At 47.0% G+C, this 19679-nt stretch overlaps 1 protein-coding gene across 2 annotated transcripts in view; it reads right to left on the bottom strand.

Moving 5' to 3' along the window:
* Positions 1-19679, bottom strand: part of tnrc18 (trinucleotide repeat containing 18) — a 49625-nt gene that overhangs the window by 11620 nt on the left and 18326 nt on the right. Inside the window, exons 5-22 of one of the 2 annotated variants that reach the window (XM_029438456.1) lie at positions 17629-19413; positions 14920-15007; positions 14438-14667; positions 13304-13450; positions 11981-12165; positions 10961-11360; positions 9675-10634; positions 9403-9548; positions 9163-9296; positions 8913-9020; positions 8611-8794; positions 8200-8515; positions 6748-6960; positions 3784-3966; positions 2704-3383; positions 2109-2246; positions 814-955; positions 600-717 (exon numbers count right to left, since the gene is read on the bottom strand). In XM_029438456.1, coding sequence (XP_029294316.1) covers positions 600-717; positions 814-955; positions 2109-2246; positions 2704-3383; positions 3784-3966; positions 6748-6960; positions 8200-8515; positions 8611-8794; positions 8913-9020; positions 9163-9296; positions 9403-9548; positions 9675-10634; positions 10961-11360; positions 11981-12165; positions 13304-13450; positions 14438-14667; positions 14920-15007; positions 17629-19413 — 6157 coding nt within the window. The remainder of the gene's footprint in view (positions 1-599; positions 718-813; positions 956-2108; positions 2247-2703; positions 3384-3783; positions 3967-6747; positions 6961-8199; positions 8516-8610; positions 8795-8912; positions 9021-9162; positions 9297-9402; positions 9549-9674; positions 10635-10960; positions 11361-11980; positions 12166-13303; positions 13451-14437; positions 14668-14919; positions 15008-17628; positions 19414-19679) is intronic. The other variant, XM_029438459.1, reaches the window with a different exon arrangement.

Raw genomic sequence — 19679 nt, 5'->3', positions numbered from 1 at the left:
ATCGAATAATCGTTTTAATTGTTCGTGCAGAAATGGCAGAAAATGCTGTTTTCAGCCTCTCAGATGTGGATATTTCCTGCTTTTATCTGTTTTATATCATATTAAAATGAATATCTTTGTGTTTTCGACTGACAAACAAAGATATTTAAATCCCCTTGGACTTTGAGAAACTGGGATATACATCTTTCACTATTTTCTGACATTTTAAAGACCAAACAATTAAATATATTTATCAAAAACATGATCCACAGATTAATCCATAATGAAAGTAATCGTTGGTTGAAGCCCTACTCTGTACTGTGCATATGAAAGATGAACAAAGCTTTGTAACAGCTCACTGCATAACAATAATTTCTTCTATACTTTAAATGTCTGGGGGCTTTCCACACATCCTCCAGCAACATTTAGCTGAACCAGGTACTTCTCAAATCAAGGACAGAAAACTTCAGCTGGGACAAAAATTGGAGCACACTGATTGATTCGCCGCTTTTTATAGTGCCAACAGACGTGTGTTTCACTGTTTCCCTATTAAAGGCAACACATCAATCACTGTGCTCCACACTTTTTGTTACCCTCTGCAGGTTTAAATGCGTACTCACATGTCAGGGGAGTGTACAGTGTTCACGTGTCCTGCGTACAGTAGTTGGTCGTCTATCGGGATTAAAACTCTGAGTCCGTCCACCAGGGAATCCTTATCCAACACACACTGCACTGGAGCTGAACACAACAACACATGCGGTAAATAAGCATTTCTTTCTTTAATGTGCAAATCAAGTTTGGAAGAATTAATGGATGGTGTCTTTGTGTACCGACCAGGTGTGGAGGACCGCTCCGATACGCTGTTGCTGCGCGGTGGGACGAGTTCGTCTTCGCTGAAGCTGCTGTCCTGGTTGGGCTCGAAGTCTTCGTCCGCCGCCATGCTCTCCATCAACCGGCTCACCGCTCCCCTGGAACACTGGAACACACACAAGGGCTTTCATTTCCCAGCACTGATTGTCCAAGAAGTCACTAAGTGAAACCTGTGTCATAAACAGGATTGTGGAATGCACTGGATTTATTTTGGGTGCTCCTGCTACTCGAGGTTAGTTTGTGACAGCCCATCAAACTAACTTTTCAAAGTGAAACAGTAACATATTACAACACTTATGCTGTTGAATACACAATCTTCTTTTCTGCTAAACGCCACCACAAAGCGCTCTGCACACACTTCAGCTGCCTTTAGTGTTTCCAAAACAAACTGGAGTTTGCGGCTGGTGGCAGATGGAGAGCAATGCAACACTTTGGCAGAAATCACACGTTGCAAGAGGTTTACTTTTTTCTCTCACTAACAGAACAGAACCGTGTTAATTACAACACAAGCTCTCAGTTAACGTCTCCAGACTTATTGTCACCGTGTGTGAATGGGATCCTGCAACACGGCAAGCTAGAAAGTGAGTGTGTGCACATTAAGGTCTAATAATTTAAATGTTCTAATGTTGTCCTTGCCAGGATAATTAATCCTTGGGCCTCACAAGGGACATTTTTGGCTTTTTCATTTTTCGATCAATTTGGCTGTGTTGATGCATTTGGCAAGGGGGTGAGGTTTTTTCCCCCCTCAAATTTTGGAAGCTCAACCTCAGATCCTACAATAAGTCTAGAATCAACTGTGTAGCCAAAATACAGACACCATTGATGTCCCCAGTAGAATCACTATTTTTGATCCCACAACCATTACAGCATTAAATCTTGCATTTTATTATATCTGGCCTTGAACCTAGAGTCCCGGCTTCAAATTTATAGTTTCAACTATTTTGCAGCAGATTGAGCCTTTTCTCAGAAGTGCATTTAGTGGAGAAAATAATGACATGTTTGTTTCCCTTCATAGAAAACAACAGTGGCATTTAAATGGTTACAATTCTGAAAATGAATAAATATTTGGCAGTGATGATCAGGACTGAGGTTGGTTCAAAGATTGAACTCAGTGAGGGTGTTAAATAATATTATATTTTTGACAGACATTTTTGTCCTCTAAGGACATCAGAGCAACTTTTTATAAACATTTTAAGTGAGGCACAAGGGTTAAGCTCCCATCCATAATGACTTTGCAGCTGATCCATCATTCCACTGACCTCTCTGGCTTTGTTCTTGGCTTTTGGTTGGATCTTGCGTGCCGGGCTGAGGCTCAGAGGCGCAGGGTCGTCTGTGATGGGACTGCACAGAGTGGACGGGCTCACAGGTAGAGGAGAGTCCTTCAGCTTCTTTTTCTGCTTTTTAAAAGTCAGAAAACACAGAGTTAAAAAATCATGCATACGAGTGACGGCACTGAGGCTGTTCGGACACGGACACGGACACGGACACACACACACACACACACACACACACACACACACACACACACACACACGGATGTTGGGGTGGGATGCTGCCAGACTGCCTGCAGTTGTCCTTTCTTGTCTCCAACATGACACAGACAGCAGGAGAGTGCTGCAGTGACTGAAGTACTGGGAAACCCTGCTGGCACTCTGACACACACACTTAAACACTCTCACACACAGAGGTGTCGAGGGTGACAAAGGGATGTGAGGGAACCAGAGTTTGAGGGAGGAGGAGGGGAGTGAAACAGTAACAGACAAGAAAAGGAAGAGGAGCAAAGGAGAGGCGTGAAAAAACACTCAAGCCTCTTTGCTTATCAGTGAATAACAACCAGAACAATTATTGACGTACTTTCATCACATCTTTGCCCTCTCTGCTGGGCGGAGAGGGTTTGGGTCTGGAGGAGGGCTTTGGGGTGAGAGGTGGGGCGGAGCTGGAGGAGGGCTTCGGTGTGAGAGGTGGGGCGGAGCTGGAGGAGGGCTTCGGGGTGAGAGGTGGGGCAGAGCTGGAGGAGGGCTTCGGGGTGAGGGGTGGGGCAGAGCTGGAGGAGGGCTTTGGGGTGAGGGGTGGGGCAGAGCTGGAGGAGGGCTTCGGGGTGAGAGGTGGGGCAGAGCTGGAGGAGGGCTTTGGGGTGAGGGGTGGGGCCGAGCTGGAGGAAGAGCTCTGGCTGGTGGAGGCAGAGGCCGTCACAGGCATCTGATTAGCCGAGGTGGTGGCATCGTGGAGGAAAATCCTCTCGCTGCGTCGCCTGGTCCAGCCCTCGTCCTCGCTGAAGCCTCCGAACCCGGAGCCGGAGGGGAGGTCGAAGCTGAATTGTCGCGGCGACCGGGGCATGGGCCGCGGTTTGGGCAGAGGCTTGCGTTTGACAGGCAGCGTGTCATCTCGCTTGGAGGGGCTGCTCTGGTCGATGCGGCGGGTTGCCGGGGGCAACAGGGGGAGCTCTGGGGCGGAGCGTTTGCCGTGCAGCAGAGAGGGGAACTTCCTCAGTCGAAGGTCCGAGCCAGAGTCTGACCACTCGCACTCTGACGACCCTGATGGAGGAGAGGAGAGGGTCACATGGTGTAAAAACTCTCTCTCTCTCTCTCTCACACACACACACACACACACTCAGGTGTTAGTTTCTCTGAAATCAATAAACCTGTGAATAAGACTTGATCAGATTCAAACTACTACATAATTAAAGACTGAATCATTACATTCACCCCGATGTGACGATTAGAAATAAATGTATATTTAACCATGAACCAATAACATAACCCTGAACGCTCAGGCGATGAACCTGCTCAACCACAAATAAAGAAATCACAATTACAGGCTGGAACCTGTGAGAACGTGTGCAGAGAGAAGACTCTTCTGCAGAAACATAATCCTAATTAATCCCATTTATTTGCACAGACATACACGACTCATTTGTATCCGTTGTGTTTTTACCTATAGTGCTTTGCCTGTTGCGGTGTTTGCCGTCATGGAGAAGGCTCAATGGCGTGGAGCTGACAGGGAGCGCGCTCGCCGCAAACCTGGCCAGCAGACCCAGCCCGCTCTCCTCGCAGCCGCCATCGTCGTCTGAATCGGACACATCCTCGTTGCCGTAGTCGTCTTCGTCCTCCGAGGTTTCTGTTTCAGAAAGAAGACTTTTAGCTTTTCAGAGATGAATGTGGCTGCAGCGCCTTGGCCAAACGTCAAATCACTTCCTACTGACACAAAGACTGCACCATTGAGACGATGAATTAACCAAAGAAAATGTAGAGATACAACATTTCTAAGACAAGAAACTAAATACAAAGACTAATTTAGGCCCCGTGTAAAATACAGCAGCCTTGACCTTACAATAATGAGTTACACACACACACACTGTCCCACGTCTTCATCGCTCATCAGAGACAGTGGAGAGAAAGGAGATGGGACTGTCCAAACCACTGCAGTTCTCTTTAAGCAAGAAACAGCAGGAATGGCCACATACATGCATGAGACACACACACACACACACACACGAAACTCAGATCTAATTTATTATTTTAAAAAAACCTCTAAGAGAATGTGACAGAAGTGAAAAACTACTCCAAGTCTGACAGGCCAGTACACAAAAAGGCAGAGGCAGGCACGTTTTCTACACGGGAGGTTAGCTGTGTGTGTTGCAGGTTAGCGGTTAGGTCCATGGCAGCAGATGAGCAGGAGGAGCGTCTCCTCAGGGGTTAGGGTGTTCAAATTTGTGGGTGGATACACAGTACAACAACTGTTTTTGTCTTACATTGAAGAGTCATAAAAAATGTTGTTTGATTACAAAGATTTTCATTAGAAAGTAACACCAGGCTGAAAGTCAGTGTTTTGCTGCCCTCTCTGGCTGAAGGTTTCTGTACCGAAGTACAACATGACATCACTGCACAGCCTGGGCTCCTAAAAATGACATTCCCATGCTACAAAACTGCGCTGTAAAGTGTCGAGGGAAACATTTCTCCTGGATTACAGTAGTTTAATTTATCACAAAAAAAGTCCGCTGATTGTGTGACACATAAAGTTAACGTCGACTTATGTTAACTTACATGCGCAACTTCAGTTACGTAACAAACACTTATTTTATGCCAAAACAATCTTTTACTAACCTAACTGTTTTGTTTTGTTTCAATTCACAACGTTATCGTGTTCAAAACTGCGACCTGAATCCAGGACAAAATGCATTCCCCTCTAAAGAACAGTTTAGTTGTATGAATGACACTTTTAGGAGAGCGTTGCACTGCAACAAGGCAGATTAAAACAATGGAGGTGAGCAAAAGCAAAGTGTTAAGTTACTCTTCACCCAAAACAATAATTCTTTATTTATGAGGTTTACTTGAATTAAACAGTTTACTTTTGTTGTGGCTCCGGACCAGAATAAAATAAATATTTAAAATCTCATTTGAAGTCGTCAGGACTTGTTTTAGGAGCCAAATCTGAACCAGTGTTGTTCTGTGGATCCACTGCGTTAACTAAAGCAGGCAGACGACACGACGGGCAGGCACTGAGCGGACAGCCCTGTGAGGCCCCTTAATGTTGGTATGAGGTTTGAGTAGCCATGGTTACTTCCCCTTCAAGTCATCCTATAAACTTTTACATGCCATCAGGAGGCCTATCGTTGGGAAGTGGAAGTAACCATGGCTCTCATTAAAGAGCTTTAATTTGTGAGAGCAATAAAAAATAAATAAAAAGTTAATGTTCTGTGTATGCAGTTCAATTTCAGCACGGTCCATGTTAGCGTCAATAAAGAATAGAGGGAGGGGCACTTCCTACTTACAGAGCAGGTGACAGGGGTGTGGCCTCAGGCAGGGCGGGGCAGCGCGGCGACGAGAGCGCAGCCTAGCCTTAGCGTAGCCTGGCCTGAGCACAGTCACGCTTAAGCAAAGCTTTAGCCACTAGCCGCAGCGAGGTCGCGTAGGCTCAAGGCTGCGCTAGTCCTTGCCAAGCTTCTGTAATGTCGCAGCAGCAGCACAAGCACATGGAACAGGCTGCGAGACACTCAAAGCATCATGGGTAGGGCGGGGGCAAAGGTGAGGAGGGAAAGGTGAGAGGACAGAGCAAGGCGTCTGAGAGAGTAACGTAAAAGGGAAAAGGGTTATTTGAAGGTTTAGTAGACACAGAGGAGGGGCTCTATTATCCAAATATCCCCAGCATGTAATATGATTGGTGCCGTCAAGAAGTTTGGAATGAGTAGTGATGCTTTTATTTCCCCCACATCAGCAAAGAACTAAACCACATCATCAATAAACATTTTGTCTGATTAGAATTTAACAAAAAAAAAAGCCAAGAAATTTGAAAAACAATTACATTTCTTTTTATTTGATGACAATTTAAAACTTTAAAAAAATCATCCGTCCTGTCAGATTCAGCTGCTCTGAACTAACCTTCTACATATATACGTTTTATGTTTGCCAAATGTGAACCTTAAGCTAAACAGTGTTTTCCAACCTTTGCCAGGAGGACTAGAGGGATATTTGACGAACAGAGCAGTCTAAAGGATGTGTGAGGTGCAGCTGGACAGACTGACGGAGACGGACAGACAGATGAAGCAGACACAGGGACCACAGCGCTTCGCTTTCTGTGCCAAGCAAATCAACACCTTTAATAAAGCTTATAGGTACCAAACTGCAATACAACTTTATGAAAGAATCTCACAATTCACACAATATTTCAATGTACAAATGCTACAAAAAACGGTTTGCAATCCAGGCAATTAAAAAAAACACCATAGAAATAGGTAAACTCTTTAAAAAACAAAAAGGCAACTTTATAGAGAAGCCAGCAGCAAGAGAGGTAGGGATCGTCGAGCTAAAGCACAGTCTGCCTTAGCGAAACGCAAACAAAGACACGTGACACGTTTCTGCTGGACTCTACAGCGAGCGGCTGTAAGATTTGGTCAGTAACCTTGGTCGAAGGAGTCGTCAGAGGAGCTGAGGCCCGCTTCCTCCAGCAGCAGCGATAAGTGCTTGTGTTTCTTCTTCTGAGACTTCTGGCTGGACAGCAGGGATGTCGGCGACGATGCGGACCGCCTCTTCCTGGTCGAGTTTCCGTGGGAACGCATCCCTGAGAGAGGGGGCCAGCCCCCTCGAGCAGAATTGTGCTCCTCTGAATCTGAGTCTGGTGCAGAGAAAGTACGGTAAATGATTCATGAAGCAAACCTCAACATCATCAGGACTCTCAAACTAAACCTGAATCTATAATCACATCATTTTAGATCATTCAAGTTTCCTTCAGCTTTTTATGATGATTCAAGCATTTTTCAAGGTACATGAACCAAAACTGTCTCTTGAAGCCTTTATCATCACATCTACAAGTGTTACTATAAATGCAATTGTGAAAAAGAAAGGTGTACAGAATTCCTTTATAGCCGTAGCAATCAATGTATATTGTGTAACATATTCAGCTGCTAATTAACTTTGGTTGTGTGTTTTGATCAGGACTATTTAATGCTGAGCTGGCGCCACTCTGCGTCAGGTGCAAGACGCCAGAAGACAACAAATACATTTAAAAATGCCTTTTGGTTTACATGAGTGATTGTGAAATCAAACATTTTTCAAGGAATATATTTGAATTAAAACATATTCCTAACTTCCAAAACATAACGATTAAAATTTTAATTTTTCCACACTTTCAAGACTTTGCATGAAGCCGGATTATTGACTCGGCTAAACTCTAAATAACTCTGTGACCTGATGTTCCACTACTACAATGAAGTATAAGCGTAATGCCACCATGTCCCTGCAGCGTGCTGGTCTGAAGAGGATGCGGCACATGCAGGGGTTTGATTGTAGTCTTTTAGTCTACTACTCTACCTTAGGTTAGATGAGGAATATAAGTGTTGGGTAGAATACTTTAATCACTGAACTAACTACTGTACCAGTCAGATTTTAAAGGACAAAGGTCTTTACACACCGGGTGTTTTTTTCTATGCAATTAATTTGCAGGTCTTTGTTATGAGCACTTTAAAAACAGAATACGATATATTTTTACTTTTTGTTCGAAGCTTTCTCGCCGCAAATTAAGGTATTAACTAATCCCGTTGTGTGGAACGGGGAGAATTGCGCCTATATGAAACAACGAGGCCGAACCAACCTTAAAGGTAGTGCATACCAAATCCGTTCTTACCTTTCACAATAAAAGCCCTAGACATACAATATTCACAGGCAGTATTTTGCATTCTTGCAACGTTTATTCGTCACGCCCTCGGTGTGTAAAGCCTTTTAGTCTAGCGTTATTCTATATTTTGGATGTTTTGATGACGGTATCTGAAAACATAACTTGGACTTTACTAGTTCATCTCTGACATCTCAGTCATACAAAGCAGTTACGTCAGATTTCTCATCTTCAGGTACTCACTGTTGGAGCAGCTGCTGAGCTCTGATCTTATGGGAGAGAACAAAGCAGTCTTCTTCTGACCTTTCACCCTCCGGACGCCCTCTGAAGCAGAAACCTTTGCGGCCATCTTGTGTTTCACTGCTTTGGCGGATGGGTGGATGTCACGCTCCTTCATCCGACTTTCGACAGACTTGCCCTTCGGCTTATCTGATTTGGAGTTGGAGCTAAGTTTGCGAGATGCGGCGAGTGAGCCGAGCTGCGAGAGCGAAAGCGCTCTGTCGAGGTCTGACGCCAGCTGCTCCTGCTCACACACTTGGCCACGCTTTGCCTTAAACACCTGACAACACCACAAAAACACACTTTGTTAATTAACCAGAACGAGGGCGTAACACTGCGGGCAAAATCAAAAACACACACTTCCTATTGGCCTACCTCCAGAGCATGACTGGTGGATGGCTCCTGGTCATTCCAGCTCTTCTTCTTCTTTTTCTTCTTTTTCATCTTCACTCCTCCACTTCCTGCCTCCGTCTCTTCTTCTTCTCTCGATACCCGGAACCTCTTCCTCTGTCCCTCCCCAGCTTCAGAGTCCTCAGAGTATTGCACTGTCTTACCCACCCTGAGAAATCGAGATATTTGCACTGTTATTGCACTGACAAAATAAAACAAGCAAAGCAAAAACATGCATTAAACCCCCCCTCCCCCCCCGGCTGAATTAAGGTGGAGAGCTCACTCACTTTCCAGGCCTGCTGTCCAGTTTGGGAGGTATAGACAAGTGTTTCCTCTTCCTGGGTCGTCCTCTGCCCCGTCTGGTCAGACTCCGCCTCTCATCCTCCTGCCGCTCACTGACGGATGCATAAAAGAGTCATGTGTGTTTTGTGTGTGTGTGTGTGTGTGTGTGTGTGTGTGTGTGTGTGTGTGTGTCAATAGCAGCTTTGTGATAAATTAATCTTGTATGTGGTTCTTGCATTATAGTATTGCGCTCACCGCTTGTCTCTGCGTCTCTGCAGCTTGCTCAGATCTCTCTGCTTCTCCTTATAGGTTTTCTGCAGCTCGGCCAGGTGGACACGGTATTCCACTTCCACTGCGTCCAACACGTCCGCAGACATTTTACTGTACAGCTGCAGAGGAGAGACAAAGAAGAGGGTTAGGACATTTCACAGACTGACACTTTTTTTTTCCATCTCTGGGTCTTCCATGACATTTGGTTTTTTTTGTTCATCTTACTGGCTCTTCCTTCCTCTGCCTCCAGCTGTACTTCTTGTTGGGGTCCAGCGTTCTGGGCAGATCAATGTGGGACTGTTTCTCGATGGCCTCCAACAAAATCTGCCTGCTTGCTTCAAGAAGGAAGTCCAGACCTTCCAATGTCAGATCTGAAGGGGATGCAAAGGATATTAAAGGTTAGAGAAATATAAAAACCTCTTAATAACAGAGTTGATGAGCGTATTAAACTTTATTTCCTTCATTCTCCCACCTAGCAGCCCCTTATATCTACTCACCTTGCTCCAGGCTGATGTGCTCCATCTCTCGCTGGGCCATTTGGCTAAGCAGGGCCATCCCCTCCAGCGCCACCATCTCCAGATCACCGGCGCTGCTGCAGTCGCCACTCATTAGGGAGTTTTCTATCTGCGGTACAAGTGTCGGGGCGGGTGGGGTGCTGGGGCGAGCCTGGGCTATCTCACTGGCTGCCAGCAGGGCGAACATCCCTGCCATGGGATCCTCAGGACCGATGAGCAGCGGGAGCGGCGAGGTGGAGGTGCAGGGAGGGTAAACGGAAGTTTCACCGACACTTTCTTTCTGATTGGGAGCGTGCAAGTTGATTGGAGAGTCTGGCCGTTCTTGTTCACACGCTGCGCTGGTGATTTGTTCTCGCGACGCACACATCTGTGTCGACTCCTCGTCTGCATCTGCAGCGACGCACAATGCGTATTGTTCATGCTCCTTGATGACCTCTGGTTTAGGCTCAGCCTCTGTGAGCAGCGGAGGCAGAGCATATGCTGCCTGACAGGAGTAAGATGACACCTCCATTTTAATTTGCCCTGCTTCCTTCTCTTCCTCCCTGACTTCTTCTAGTCTTTCCCCCTGCAGCGGTGGAGGGCAGGGGACGAGCAGAGGTTGAGGCCGGGGCTTCGGGGCTTCCCCGTCTTCCTCTCTGGCTAGCACAGGGCTCCGACGAAGAGGTTCTGGCGTCATGTCAAGCGCAGGCTGCTCCACGCCAGGTTCCTGCTTGAGAAAAGATCCAGTCTTTGACGACTCTAGTTTCTGTGGCTTGATGTCTGCGTCCAGTAGCCTCGAATGGAGGTGGGCTGAGGGCAAAGGGGCAGCAGAGGCCAGAGAGCGAGAGCGGTGGGGTGGGACAACTTCTGTGTTCGCCCCTGTGGGTGCTGGGATGTGATAAGGGGGGAAAGGAGAGCCGAATGGGGCAGTGATGGACTGGTAAGGGTAACCTGGAGGGAGATCTGTCATAACAGTTAAGCAGAAATACAGAAATGAGAGTCAGTAAAAGATTAATCCAACATCACGCACAGGTCAGATCTATTCTTCAATAATTCACACAACGGAAAGCTTCTTCTCATCAGCCTCATGTTAGTCCAGTGAAGTTTGTAAAGTATCAAACACACTTCAGAAAACCAGTGTTCTTAAGATCAACAAAGCTAATAAGACATTTCAGTACACTCGCCAATAATTTAGCTAGAAAAACAAGCTGTAAAGAATACGAGTCTCTCTAACGTCAGAGGCTGAGCAGCTGACTGAATATTCAGTTGTTAGATTCCTCCACACTCACCAGAGTAGATGCCTTGAAAGAGCGCAGACGCCGGCTTCTGTCCCTCTCTCTGCTCCCTCCGTCCCACCTCCCCCTCCTCCAGCTTAGGCCGCCGTGGCGAGGATGGGGGCGGAGAGGCTGAGCGGGGGGAAGGCAGGTGAGGCAGAGGCAGGTGAGACAACACTCTCTGCCCACCTTCCTCTGACTTGAGTGTGGTCACTGGTGAGGGGAGTGGAGGTAGCGGGGTGAGGGAGGAGGTAGACGGGGTTGGCGAGCGAGAGTGCGGGGGAGGTTTGCGGTGGTGCAGGATGGGTGAGGGAGAAGGGGAAGACATCGAGGGGTGGCGGTGTTTGGGTTCGGAGTGCCGCTTGTCTGCTTTGTCTTCCATCTCCGGCCGATGCTCGCTGGCCTTTAAACGCTCCTGAAACACATCAAAGGAGGCGGCTCTGTATGATGGGACACTCTCCGATTCAGGGCATACATATCAGCGTGTGGTTGCATTGTTTAGACTTGCTGGACTGTGTTCTTCTGCAGCTGCAGGATGTGCTGTGTGAGAGGCTGTTTATTTAATTTGTTACACAACTTTACGATGAAATAAAAATGTGTGACGGGCGCATCATCCCTGGGAAATAACTGAGTAATCCAAAAAATACATTTGTGACTCATTTCTAAAGTCTTCAGTAGGGAGCACTGGGTTGTGCCACAGACAGGGAAGGCAAGTCAGAGTATTGTTGGTTTTGGTCTTTTCAAGGGATTTGTTGACAATAAGTGCCTTATCCTAAGTATTCCTGTAACTCTTCACCCAGACGCAGAATGTGGGTTTATGGGTTTATGCAATATTATTAGTCAGAGCCAGGATTGATGTGTTTACTGTTGATGTGAATGAGAGTTTGTGAGGATATAAATGCACATAAAGGTCTCATACTGCAGGACTGCTGTGCTTTATGTTTGGATATGGAGGTGGATGTATACAATATACATGCATAGGCAAGTGAATGTCTTGTAGATACGTGTCCATTTAACCACACAATGTCCACTTACAACTAGCTGTGCGTTCCTCTGCAGCTCCAGGACCTGCGCTGTGTGCTGCTGGATCATGAGCAGCTCCTGTTGCCGGAGCATCTGCTGCTGGGAGAGGAGCTGGAGCTGGGCTGCATGCTGCAGAGAGCTGCCTGTACCGTAGACCCCCGGCCACACCGTGGCTCCACGCTCCAGTACGTCACCTCCTGCGGAGCGATGGAGGGGGGCATGGTTTAAATAGCATTCTTTGTCATCACATTTGTCATATTAAAGATGAAAAATGAGCCAGTGTTTGACAGCATTGTTATGGCTTCATTTCTTAAAATGAACACTACATTTCCCACAACCCCCGAGGGCTTTCCTCAAACATCCATCCTCTATTGCAGTGGGGCCCAACCTTCCCCCTGCCCTGTGAGATGAACTACAGCAACACCACCAGTCGGGCTCCAAATGGGTGGATTTGGATTTAATTTATGCTGGATGTTAACGGTTAATGATACAAATGTGGATATAACAGTAGTGGTTACAATTTAGGTTTGATTAAGTTTAGCATCCATAACACTTGGATTGGCAGAAGCCGAATATTTCAACCATATATCCATTACTTTAAGCTAACTATTTAGTTTTAAATAACTATTCAGACGTTTCTTCTCACTTGCCTAACTACTTTTCTCACTCTTAATCACAAGATTGGTTACAGATCACTCAATATGTGGATGTATTATATTTCTAATCAAATGTAATGATTTATTTTATTAATACTTGGAAATATTTTCCAACTGCTGGGAATCACTTCTCTATTTTGATGCCAATATTATTTGTTTTTATTATTACTATTATTACAGGTCATTAGCAGACGCTCTTATCCAGAGTGACTTACAGTGAACTAACTACAGGGACAGTCCCCCTGGAGCCACTCAGGGTTAAGTACGTTACTCAGAGGCACAATGGTGGCAGCCCTGGTATTGAACTCACAACCATCTGGTGTTGTATTTGGAAGCCGCACCACTAGGCCACCGCCACCCCTTTGTTTTCTCTTTGCAGAGGGGGATAATCATGTTTAAAGCGCCCTCCTGTTTGTGCTGTAAAGCAGAAGAAAGCTAAACCTACGGGCACACAGTTCACAATAACATATGGAGGCTGTCAACCTTGTTGGATATGGTCTCATCCGTTTACAGTAATTACCAACACTAACATCTGTTTCAAAATGAAAATGAGAATCATTTACTTTCGCTAAAACAGAATAAATAGTCATTTTATAAGTGATCAAAATCGGCAAAACGACATCATGCCCCTATACTTTAGATTTTATACGCACACATACAGAGAGAGTGGCTTTCATACCGTAGTGTGACAGGTGTTCAGTGGGGATGACTATTAGCTGTCCAGACTGTGGGTCCCGGGCAAGCTGGTAGGGAGGGGGTATGGAGCCTTGTAGAGAGGGTGGGTAGCCTGGGGGGAGAGTCTGGTGGAGCGAGGAAGGACCCAGGCCTGAATGGGAAGGAAAAGTGTGAACACTGTTACCGACTTAGAGGGAAAAAAATGTTTTCTCAACATTAACTCAGCATCATTCTGAACTTCATTCAACACTGTATTGAGCTGCTTTTTGAGTGATTTAGTTTGCTCTCTGTGTATAGACAGAGCTGGCCCTTTGGGAGCAACATACGTGCATTTTTCCATATTTTCAGATGTTATGTGTACAGTAAACTCTCATAAGTATGCAAGTGTGTGCGTTTGTGTCTTGATGCTGTTATTTCTGGACAGCTAGCGTTGGAGGAGCAGGAATTTCCTGCAAAGATCAGGAATGTGTGTGGAACTTGACCCCTGGAGGCTGCGGCTGGACGAGCCACTGGACGGACAGACAACAGCTCCCTTTTCTGCTACACCAATCACGAAAGGCTACAAAGGCGCATGTAGAATTTTTCAAGCATGCCGTTCTGGGGTTGAACTGATTTTTTGTCTTTAGCACAAGCTTGGATAACTCTGCTGAAGAGAGTAAGACGTAGATGCTGACTGAAAAGGGCAAGAGCTGCTGGTACTACTGTACTAAAGCGCTGTGTGGCTTGCTGCTGTATCCACTTCCGTCAGTCCACCTTAGTGGACATATGAAGTGGCAGCTCACATGAAGACATGGAAGGTCATTCATCTCGGACAGGTGAACTTCTGCATTTTGTTTTCTGCTTGTTTTGTCTAACGACTAGTCAAATCCCAAAGAGAAAGAAAGATCTTCAAAACTGAGTAGTTAGAACTTTATATGACTGTGACTATATATTTAGCATTACAATTACATTAAAAATTAATTGTCTATCGAAATTAGTGCAGATTATTTTCATTTCATTTATTTTTCGAGACTTTTCTCCTGGACTTCAGTTATTATACAAACGTGTCACAAGGAATGTTAAGAGGAATTTTGGGAACATCCAAACATGTGCTGGTAACAGTTAGCGAGTGTCTCCAGTCACGTGTACGTCCACTTACTGTATGGGGAGCTGGAGAGCCAGACTGGGGGGGCTCCAGGTCGGGACATCCAGGGGTGAGAGGTCAGAGTTGAGGGGTCGGGAGGCCATCGTCCCGACCCAGCCAAGGCCGCCCCTCCCGTCACCATAAGGTTTGAGGTCATGAGGCTGGGCGTCATCATACTGGGCGTCAGGCCGCCAGACAGCGGGGCAGAGTGCATCTGGGTAAACTCTGCCAGCTCTTTGGACTCTCTGAAAGGAAGCAAGGCACTCTTTATTAATACTGTTCGTTTAGAAGTAAAAACAATTAACAAAGATATGTAATTAAAAACTGAGTTATGTTTTTTCAGAGTTCAAGGTAACACGGGGTGATTCATTGATATACAAATGATCATTTTATGAGTCAAGTATTCCTTTAACGCCCAACACTAGATTGTGTGACTATTTCAACTGGGTGTGTTTGGGTTTATAAGGACATTACTCCATCAGCCACACCGGCCTTACCTGAGCACTTTCTCCTGCTCGCGCTCCAGCCGACCCGCCAGCAGTCGGTCGTCATGATGACGACCCCGATCCTCCCCTCGCTCCTCATCTATGATGGGTTCATGCACAGATAAAAATGTTTAGTAGCTGAGTGTTTAAACCCTGATCCCACATTTAATGTACATTAAATAAAAGAATACGAGCTGTGAAAGAAGATACAGAGGACTGTCGGGAGGCAAGAGGAAGCAAGAATGTGGTGGGAAGTGAAAGAGGAAAGTGGGCGACAGCAGAGGAGAAGACAAGGTGACACTGGCTCCATAATGGTGACACGACACAGCATGTCAAAACGAGAGGAGAAGTTAAAAATACGATGTTGGGCCACAGCCTGAACACAACGAGCGTGTGCACACACACAGATAGTGACAGCTCTCAGTCTAGGTGTCAGCTCTTATCAGTTATTAGTCTAGTGCCACAGGAGACGTGTGAACATACTGCCTCACTATATATACACACACGCACATCTTACTATGAGGGCCGATGGCAAAAGACAGAGTAAAAAAAATAATTTAAAAAAGCAAGCAGTCCAGAATAAACATGAGGCTCTCTTCCTCGCACTCTTTCCCGCTAACCCTCTTCCATCTCTTCGAAGCCGATTGAAGGTCCCCGAGAAGCAAAAAGGGTTTTATACGAGTGTGCTGAACCCTTCAGTTCTGCTCTGAACGTGTGTGCATGTGTGTGTAGCACGTAAAAGGGACAAGGGACTTTAACAATCCCTGACATGCTGCGCAGGAAGAGGTTTCAAGACTGTTACCAAGGTTACGGGGAGTCTGTCCCACATGCTATCCTCTCTGCATCAGAAAGGCAGCGATTAGCGCTGCACGCCCCCTCTTTCTCCTATCGCTGGTGCTCCATCTCACACTCCTCTTTTCACTTCTTTACTTCCTGACATATCTCTCTTCCCGTCTATCAAGCTATCAATCTACATCCACGTCTCATCATTAGTCCATCCCTCTTCTTCCCTCTTCGTCCCTCTTCCTCCATCTATCCGCTCATTCATCCATCTATTTGCGTTTTCTACGTAAATCCTCTGCCGTTTATTTAGAGCTCTTCTCTCTGCTATTAGACCAATCACACTGCTCAAGCAAGGAAATGAATAAACGCCCCCAACGTGCATGCAAATACACAAACAACTCACACGGATACTCATGTACACTCGCGCACACTACACACACACACACACACACACACACACACACACACACACACACACACACACACACACACACACACACACACACACACACACACACACACACACACACACACACACACACACACACACACACACACACACACACACTCTCAAGAGTGATCCATTGCTTAGCAACGCACCCATGGTCTTCCATGGACCCATTGTAATTCAAGGCTTGTTTGTAGCTTTTAGCAGCACTCTGTAATGACATGTTTAATGCAGAGAGGGTGGTGGAGGTGGAGCTAAAGAAAAGAGTGGAGAAAGAGCAGGGGGCCTGAGGTGGGACAAGGAGGGAGTGCCGCCGCTACAAAGACCTTCTCAGAGAGGAAGGAAGGGTGGGGAAGGAGAGAGACATTAAACAAAAAGAAAAGAGCAAGAGACTGAGCGAAAGACAGACACAGAGAGAGACACAGAGAGAGACAGAGAGACAGAGAGAGACAGAGACAGAGAGAGACAGAGAGAGACAGAGAGAGAGAGAGAGAGAGAGAGAGAGAGAGAGACAGAGACAGAGAGAGACAGAGAGAGAGAGAGAGAGAGAGAGAGAGAAACAAGGAGCAAAAGACAGATGGAGAGAGAGCACTGTAGCTGAATGACCTTGACGTACAAGAATAGAGCGTTGTATGGCAGGAATTGCTATGCAGCACAGAGAGCCTACAGACTCTCCAAAAGGAGCCTTTCAACAAAACACAACCCATGACATAATTAGTAATTCGGGGGGGGTGGGGGGGTGCTGAGGACACATGACTTTGATCCGAAAGAAATTAATCCTCCATTATTCATGGACCAAAATGAGGAATCATTTGCTCTTGGTTCATTTAGCTAAGGGGATCTATGTTCCCTGCAGTGCCATTCTGAGAGGAGCTGCGGCGGAGAGAGTTGAAAGCAAAAAGCGGTAGGAAATACATTAGAAAAATAAATTATGTATACTTGATTTAACTTGCCAGAAACTATCAAATATAAAATGGCTTGTATGACCGAGTGAACTTCACCACATGACTGCTGCAAGCACTTCAAACTTATATATCCAATGAAGAAGCATAAACCAGTGATCACAACAGATTCATTTGTAGTTGTACCTCCATCGTTCCCATGCAACAAAACAAGATTTTACTAGAGGGTTTGCACCACAGGACTATAGGTATAAAAATAAAACTGTGCTTAGCAGTGGACAAGGGCTGCAACTAATGATTATTTTCATTATCGATTAATCTGCAGTTTATTTTCTATCAATTAATAGTTTGTTCTATAAAATGTCAGAAAATAGTGAAAACTGTCCATCCCAGTCTCTCAAGTCCAAGGTGATGTCTTTAAATGTTTTGCTTTTAATGTCCAAAACCCAAAATCCAAAAGTTTATTATGATATAAAACAGAAAGTTACTTGGACGATAATTGATTATCAAAATAGTTGCAGATTATAGTTTCTAATAAATCAACTAATCAATGCAGCTCTACAGGTGATCAGTGACACGACATCTTACCTTTAATAGCTGTTTGCAGCAGGGCTCTCTGTGAGTCTGAGGGTCCGCTGGTCTGTTTACTGGAGCTCCCACTGTCTCTCTGCCGGGCCACAGCCACAGCAATGCCGACCGGAGGGTGGCGCACCTCCCCCTCCCCCTCTCGGCCAAACGAGCGTGCGCTGTCCGGCCGCTCCTGCTCCCTCTTCAGCTGGGGAGGCACTCTCAAAGCCCCTGATCCAACTGATACCCTTTCCCTTTCCCTGTCCCTGTCTCTGTCTCTGTTCCTCTCCCTTTCTCGCTCTCTATCTTTTTCCCTTTCCCTCTCCCGGTCCCGCTCTCGTTCGTTCTCCATCTCCGCTTCCATCCCAACGTTAGCAAGACCCCCAAAGGGCCCTCGGCCATCAGCGGCGTGCCTGGAGGATCCAGGACCTTCAGCAGCAAAGTTCCCGCTGTATTTAATCAGACTCTGCATGGCTGAAACCTCTGTGGGGTCCGACCCCGCTCCCCCAGCTCGCTCTCCCACCAATGACCCCCCAGGTCGGTAGAGCGCCGATGGGTCTAGGTAGCGTCTCTGACTCCCCTCCTCGCCTGCACGCCCGTGTCCGTGTTGGGAGGGGTTTGTTTGGGGGGAATGGCTGTGAGCGGAGTGCGGGTTGTTGCAGGGCCGGTGGGTTGTGTGAGGGGAATGGGACATTTGTGTTTGTGTGGGCTGGCTGTGGGGAGAGGAGAGTGTGTGTCCGTGTTGGGCTGCGAGGGCAGCCATGTGACTCGTGGCATAGTTGGCTAACGGGCTGATGGTATTCCACTTAGGCTCCGCCCCTGCCCGCTCTATGCCCAATCGGATTGGGTGTTTAGAGACGTCCTTGGTGTCCGGGCTGAACCTTGATTGACTGGAGGAGTAAGACGCGTCCTGGCCTCGTTTACCAAAGGAACCATTGGAACAAATGACCGATCCTTCCTCTCTCTGATTGCATGAGTCGCCAGACTGGGAGAGTCGAGGATGCTCCATAAGGCTCCTCTCAGGAAACCTGTAGCTCTCCCTCTCCCGCTCTCTGTCCCGCTCTCTGTCTCTGTGTTTGTCACCGTGTTTGTTGTCGCGGGCCTGCGAGGCGATCTGGATGGGCCCGACCCTCTCGTCGTAAACCTCCACAGAAGGCACATATGTCGGTGCGCTGACTCGCTGCTCCCTCATAGACTCTCTGGGTGTAGAGGGGTGAGGTGGGCCAGCGGCGGAGGGGTGAAGCGCAGGAGGATGGGCGTAGGAGACGTGGAGCGTCCCAGCTGACGTGGCTACAGAGTCATTCCTTCTTTGTCGGTCTGAGTTAGAGTTTGAGTTATTTGAGTTATGGTTGTGGTCATCCCGACCCCCTCTGTCTGTTTCTGGTCCGTGAAACCTCCCACCCCCACCTGAAGGGAAGGGGTGCTGTGTAGGTGACGGCTTTGATCTGGGCTCCACTGTTGAAGGCTGGGAGTGCGATTTCTGCTGGTGGGGGTGATGATGGAAGGGCCAAGCATCTCTGTCTCTCTCTGTGTCCCGGTCCCTTTCTTTTTCACGTTCCCGGTCACCGTTCCTAGCCCTGCGGTCCTCCTCGCTCCTCCCGTCCTGCGTAAGGTCCACCACGCAGTGCGGCCTCTGCTCCTCTCTTGAACGCTCCCGCTCCCGCTCCCTCTCCCCCCGGTAAGGCCTGTCCCTACCCCCTTCCCGGGACGTCCGCTGAGGGGGTGTGGAGCTGGACGGGGCGGACGGCGGAGCAGATGGAGGGTGGAGAGGCAACTGGCTCAAGGATGCTGGCAGGTAAAAGCCCTCTAAAAACACACAAAACATAAGAAACATGAGTCTCAAAGCATTCACTGCTGAAGATTCAGAGGCAGTCGCACACAGGCAGAGGTGAGCATGATAAATATTTAGTGTAGACTTGCCAAGAAAACATGGCAGTAACACAGCCACGCAGTAGATCTGCAACAGTCACAGTAAGGAAGAGAAGACGTACTATAAACTAAAGTTTCGCATGAAAACAAAACAAGAATCAAAGCCGCCGACTGTTGCCCCTTTCTGGCTCCGTTCCACAACA

Source organism: Cottoperca gobio, chromosome 8 (assembly GCF_900634415.1).
Source record: "Cottoperca gobio chromosome 8, fCotGob3.1, whole genome shotgun sequence".
Classification (NCBI taxonomy): domain Eukaryota; kingdom Metazoa; phylum Chordata; class Actinopteri; order Perciformes; family Bovichtidae; genus Cottoperca; species Cottoperca gobio.
Note: the sequence above shows the minus strand (reverse complement) of the source record. Positions and strands in the feature narration are given on the sequence as shown.